The 6,000-nt window shown below is 37.0% G+C and overlaps 1 protein-coding gene across 1 annotated transcript in view; it reads left to right on the plus strand.

The window, feature by feature from the left end:
* The window catches only part of A1CF (APOBEC1 complementation factor), a 51,692-nt gene extending 50,011 nt beyond the window's left edge, over window positions 1-1,681 (plus strand). The window contains exon 11 of the mRNA XM_052660931.1: window positions 1,530-1,681. Within this exon, the coding sequence (XP_052516891.1) occupies window positions 1,530-1,681 (152 nt within the window). The remainder of the gene's footprint in view (window positions 1-1,529) is intronic.
* The last annotated feature ends 4,319 nt before the right edge of the window (window positions 1,682-6,000 follow it).

Below are 6,000 nucleotides of genomic sequence, written 5' to 3' on the forward strand. Positions count from 1 at the left end.
AAGACATCTAATTCATGTACTGTAAAAATAAATGAGCCACTGCCAGAAGAATTTTAAAGTTTGCTTTCACACTGGAAAGGATTTGCTTTTTACTCAAAAATGTTTTATCTTATCCCCCTTTTATTTGCCCCTACAAGAAATAAAAAATTATTTAGAGCAGGAGAATCATCTTGGGAATGCTGAAGAATTTGAGATGATCTTTTATAACTCACTATGAAGTCAAGCAAAGAATAATAGGCTCCAAGGGAAGACTCTGTTTGGACCACAAATACTCTTGCGCTTTAGAAATTAGCCAAATTGAAAAAGAAAAACTCAAAATCCCTGAAGATAAAATCTATGCCCCATGCACGTGCGCGCGCGTGCACACACACACACACACACACATATTTTACTTACTTTAGAAATACTGTTTCCAAAGTTATGAAAGTAATTCTTAACACATTTCTTATATCCGTGGAAAATGTACCAAACCCCACTTGTGCATGAGTCAGCATTACTGCCCCAAGGGCACGAGCCAAGGAGTGGATTCAATTTTTTAAAAACTAGTCCAGCCAGCTTCCTGCCACCACTTCCTGAGAAGCCACCAGAAAGAAATCAATGTGTCGGGGGCTGGTCAGACTTCCGCAACACAGAAACCGATGGGCTTTTTAAAAAATAAAAAAATCAGGTCCCCATTCATTGCTTAAGCACACTTTTCCCTTTTTCTTGTTAGCTTTCACAATTTGGGGATCATCTCAGAGAGAACCAGGTTTTGATCTGAAACATTAACAGGGAAATATTGCTTGTAGATAACAGCTATTATGCTCTTTTCTTCAAAAGGGAATATTGATCAGCTAGAAAAACAGTAATATGAAAGTACATGATTATGTCCTTATTACTCAAATCCCTTGGTTCTCTGACAGGGTGAGCATCAAGGCCTCCACATACACCAAAGACAGACTGATTGGGGGGTTAGGTATTTTTGGCCCTGTCCAGTTAGGTCAAAATATGGCCACACTAGGTATTTGCTTTTATGCTGCTACATAGAAATGTGCTAAAATGTTAAATATTTATCCTACTGGTCTGCGCAGTCCTTACAATCCTGAGTACAGCAATGGTTTTTAATATTCTGTTTAGGTGAGGTGGGGGTGCAGTACTGGACCCACAGAGCCCACCCCCCATGCCTTGCCAACCCATCAATTGCCAACCCTCCTTTATAAGTTTTGAGACCCTCTGAAAAAGTTCTGAACCTCAAGCTTTTCTCAACTCAGCATCCTGTGAAGTGTTTCTTGGGACCTACCAGCAATGTTTCTAGTTTTCTAAAAGTGAAATGATTCTGACATAGGTGGTTGACCTTATTCTGAGAAACACTATTCCCTAATGCATGAGTCCGGATATTATGTCTTCAGAGGGCACCTCTTAAAATGTACATATTAATTTGGGGCTTTAAGCAACCATGCTAAATTGTCATCTTTCAGAAAGAAGACTACAAGCCAAAAGGAAGCAAACCTAAACCCCCTTCATGTAGTTTTCTCTGCCTCCTCCTCCAGGCTATGCTGTCCCCAGTCCAACTGCGTCTGTGTCTGCAGCCCAGCTCAAGCAAGCAGTGACCCTGGGACAAGACTTAGCAGCGTATGCAGCATATGAGGTCTACCCCACTTTTGCAGTGACTGCCCGAGGGGATGGATACGGAACCTTCTGAAGACATCTTTGTCTTAAGAATAAAACACACAAACTCAGTCCAGAAGAAATAAACCTCAAACTCAGTCTCCCAATGATCACAATACTTTTCCCAAGTGATGCCTGTCCTGAGACTGTACAGCTTATACTAACTGTAAAATTATGCTAAGAGGACTTTATTCCTAACTAAATGCAATGTTAAGGAGCCATTTATCTAAACAGATAGCTAAAGAGTTATTGTCCCCAAAAGTTTTTCTTTCAGGGTTCCTGAGGGTTTGGGGAGCATGTTTACAAACCTTGACAAAGTAGAGAGAGACCTTTTTAGCCAGCAAGAATTCAGGAGCGAAACAGACTTGGGCAACCAGTAACAACCAAAGGAGCCAAGTAGTTCCAGTCTTAGGCCCTGGCTTACAGCTTTGATACACAGTCACAAAAGACAGCGGGAAGGTAGGAGATGCATTTCCAAGTCCATTTCCCATTGCCCACTGCATGGGGCATGTTCACAGCCTGGAGCTTGTGAGAGATTGTCCAAGGTGTAAGGGAATCAGCATCATGTCAGTCTGAAAAATTCCATCCAGTCATTTTGTTGTGGGTCAGGATCTTCTCATCCCCTGCACCCCCTGGGGACTTGGTAATTGATGTGATCTGTTATAGCTATTGTTAAAACAAATCCAGGCCCATCGTTTGTTAACTCATTAGCCCACACCTCTTTTTCCCTAGAACTCCTACCAATCCCAAGGATCCCCAGAAGAAAATTGTCGTACCAACATGAAATGACTTTTTCTCATTTTAAACATCCTGACTTGTTCATAGTGATTTATTTTCCTCTCAGTCTCATTTTGCTCATCTCCAATATTGTAAAAATTAAATCAAATCTACAGAATACCATTTATGATACTTTTCCCTATTCACACTGGCTGAAAAGTCACTTCAAACTAAGAGGGGCGCGAGGACTTACTCATATTTCTTTGATGTTTTTGCAGTACCTAGCCTACCATCCAGCATTCAGAGACAGTTTTATCATCTTACGTTCAGCCATGGACTCTCTAAGCCACCTGTACTAAATCTGCTGAGAAATGCAATGCCTTTTCTTCCTTTTACTTTCAGTAAGTATCAGACCGGTTTACCATATCTGAGTCCTTTGGTCTTGAAAATTATCACAGGAGAACCTTATGTCCATCACTGAATATTAGAAGCTGAGTCTTCAGATATTCAGCAAAGGTGCTATTTATCAAAATCTCCAGAGTTTGAGGCCTCTTCTCTAGAACATTCGAGGTAAGAGTGCTACAGAAACTGGGATGGAGACGGGAGGAGTAGAAGGCGCTGCTTTCTTTTTGTACTTGTAAATGATGGCTTTTTGTTCAAAACAGACATAAGCAAAGTCCACACACAGAATACCTATTATGAACCACTGCAGTCTCATTAGTGGTGAAAGACATTCAGTACTCAATTTCCATTTCAAAAATCCCTTGGCCTTTGTAAAATTCTGCAAGACTAAAGGGCGAACACAAACACCAAAGTGTAGAAAAATGTGTTAACTCTTGAATGGAATTCTATGATCCAAATGATCGGTCCAGATTCCAGTCAAAATCAGGTAAATTCCAACAACAATTACGAGTCCTTGTAACCTTTCAGTTCTGTTAACTCCAGTTAGGTATCGAAGGCTTCAAGGCTACAGCTGAAACACTGAAAGGCCTCGTGCTTTCAATTTTATGTTTTACTTTTCTTATTTCCAAGGACAGTGTTTCCCAGACTTGACTGCACATTAGAAACACCTGGAGAGCTTTTCAGCCCACCAAAGCCAAGGTCACACCTCATACCAATTACATCAGAATGTCCTGGGATCGGAGCCTGACATCAGTAGTTTTTTGGGTTTTTTTTTAAGATCCTTAGGTGATTCAAGTATGCAGCTAAATTTGGGAACTGCTGTATTCTTTGTATTTCCACTCTGTTTAAAAAAAATTTTTGTTTTAAATTTCACTTTTATTAAGTAGAAAGATGCATGAAAAAAAAATGTCTAATAAATGAAAACAAATAGCCAGATCTTAGTTTTAAATATATTCATCTCATGAGAAGTATAGATGTGACTGTAATTCATACTGGCTTCAAACTAACTCTTGGGCCAAACCAATTCTAAATAGAAGAAAGTGAAAAATATTTCCTTAAGCAATTCTTAGGTTTAAATTTATACTCCCCCATGGACCTGCTTTCATACTCACGGGGAATAATTACAGTGAAGGCAGGCAAATTTCTACTCAGTCCAAAGAAGCATTTCAAATTCCAAGGACGAAAGTTTTCATGCTCTTTAAAATCATTGAAAATAAACAGAAAAAAAGTCACTCTGCATGGCTAGTATATGTACAATAGAAGGTCCGATCCAGAGTAGTTTAAAACGTAATCAAAAAGAACAATTAGTTAACATAAGAATCTCTCTATGAGAAAAAATTATTATTCCAAATTAAATCATAATCACTTTTTTAAAGGTTAAGAGCAGAAACATAAATATATAATGATACCAAAATTTCCACTGGAATATCAGCTCATTCTTGCTCAAAGGCAAACAAGCATTCATGACATTTACTTCCTGAGTGCTAGTTTTATTCAAGTGAGTAGATATAGTTTTATTTTTTTGCTAAAACTTTATTCTAGTAAAATTTAGGGAATTGCATTTAGAACATAAATCATGAAAATTTCAGTGTGTTCACCATACCATATGTTTTCATTTCCTTTGCCCAAATTAAATAATGTAGAATAAGTCCCACTGTGATGAATTTGAAACTTTAAAACTTGAGATTTAACTATAAAAGCAAATGTTGAACCACAGTTTCTTTTCACATGTTCATGTTTTTGGACTTCAGAAATTAGCACTTATCTAACACCTATCATTCTTTGTGTATTGATATTTTCCTATTTCTTAATTGATTGCTTAGTAGAAAAAAAATCTCCGTAGAAAAATTTAAAATCAACCTACCAAGTGATAATAACGAAATGCCCACGCCAATAACCTCGAAACATCTAGTAAGCTAGAATTGGGTTTCTAGCTTAGTGAGGATTAAAATCAGCCCTATAGTTCTGAGGAGATACAATAGCAGTGAGATTAGATGTCAATTTTTTTCTCTGTAAAAATGCTCCTTTTCTTAAATTGTTGAATTTCTCTCCCACCCCATTAATACAGCTAGAACTGCCCTTAACTGCCACAAAATATAATTTTCCTAGGTGACTATCCATACCCAGCCAACCCTGCTCAAACCTAGTATCATGCCAAACCACACTGTATTCGGGTGACAGCACCCAAAATGCTGCTAGGAAGCTACCTCATGTTAAGAAAACATCAACTTCAAGAAATATCTAACAAATGAGAACATATTTCCAAACCACAGATATTTAACTTTTTAATGGTGGATGGAAATTAAATTATAGCTATGTATTGATAACAGATATGCAGGAAATTACTTTCAGTCTTACTTAAAAGTTAAAAGTTTTTTAAAATATAAAACAAAATATTCTTCCAGTCATATAGATTAGCTTTTCAGAAATATTACCTCAATGTTAATTTTTAACTTATGTTCTTTTTCACTGCATTTTTAAATGACTGTTTTATAGTTCTTTCTCGGGCAACTGGGTCACAATTTGAATTCATGGGGATAGGGAGATTTTCCAGGGTGCCTTGGCAGAATAAGGGTCAATAAAGAAAGCTAGGATTTATCAGTAAATTGTCTTGTATTCAAAGCTACAAAGTTTGATGAAGTTTGTTATTATTGTGCAACTCCAGCCCTAGCCCAGATTTCCCAAAAGGAACTTACAACTAAAAGGGAACAATACAAGTCCATAGTCATGTATCCCCTTCACCCTTGAACTCATATAGAAGTTTCCAGGAGGTAAAAACAAAGCTACAGTTTAAACTAGAGAATCCTTACTTTTTATATTTTGTAGATACATTTTTATATATTGTAAAGACATCTATTAAAGACAAACTAAGTTGCAAATATGATACCATAAGTGAACTTTGTGATAAACACTTTTAAGAGAAAATATTAATAGCACAACTTAGGAATTTTAATATACTTATTGAAAGAGAAGACAATAGACATTCCTACCTGACAAGCAGCAGCTGTCTACTGGTTTTGTTAATTTGTCAAATCTGATGTTGATATTTCACTTCATTCTAGCAATATCTTGAAAATACTCTCAGTTAAATGAGGACAGAGTCATAAAACATGTCAAGTATTCACCAGGCTATATATTTGTATTTGCCAACATTAGAACAAAGCCAAAGGTATCCTGCTATAGTTAGTGAAACTACTAGGAAAATAAGATTTTTTTTCTGACTCCCCCCGTACC

This window comes from Budorcas taxicolor, chromosome 23 (genome assembly GCF_023091745.1).
Source record: "Budorcas taxicolor isolate Tak-1 chromosome 23, Takin1.1, whole genome shotgun sequence".
NCBI lineage: Eukaryota > Metazoa > Chordata > Mammalia > Artiodactyla > Bovidae > Budorcas > Budorcas taxicolor.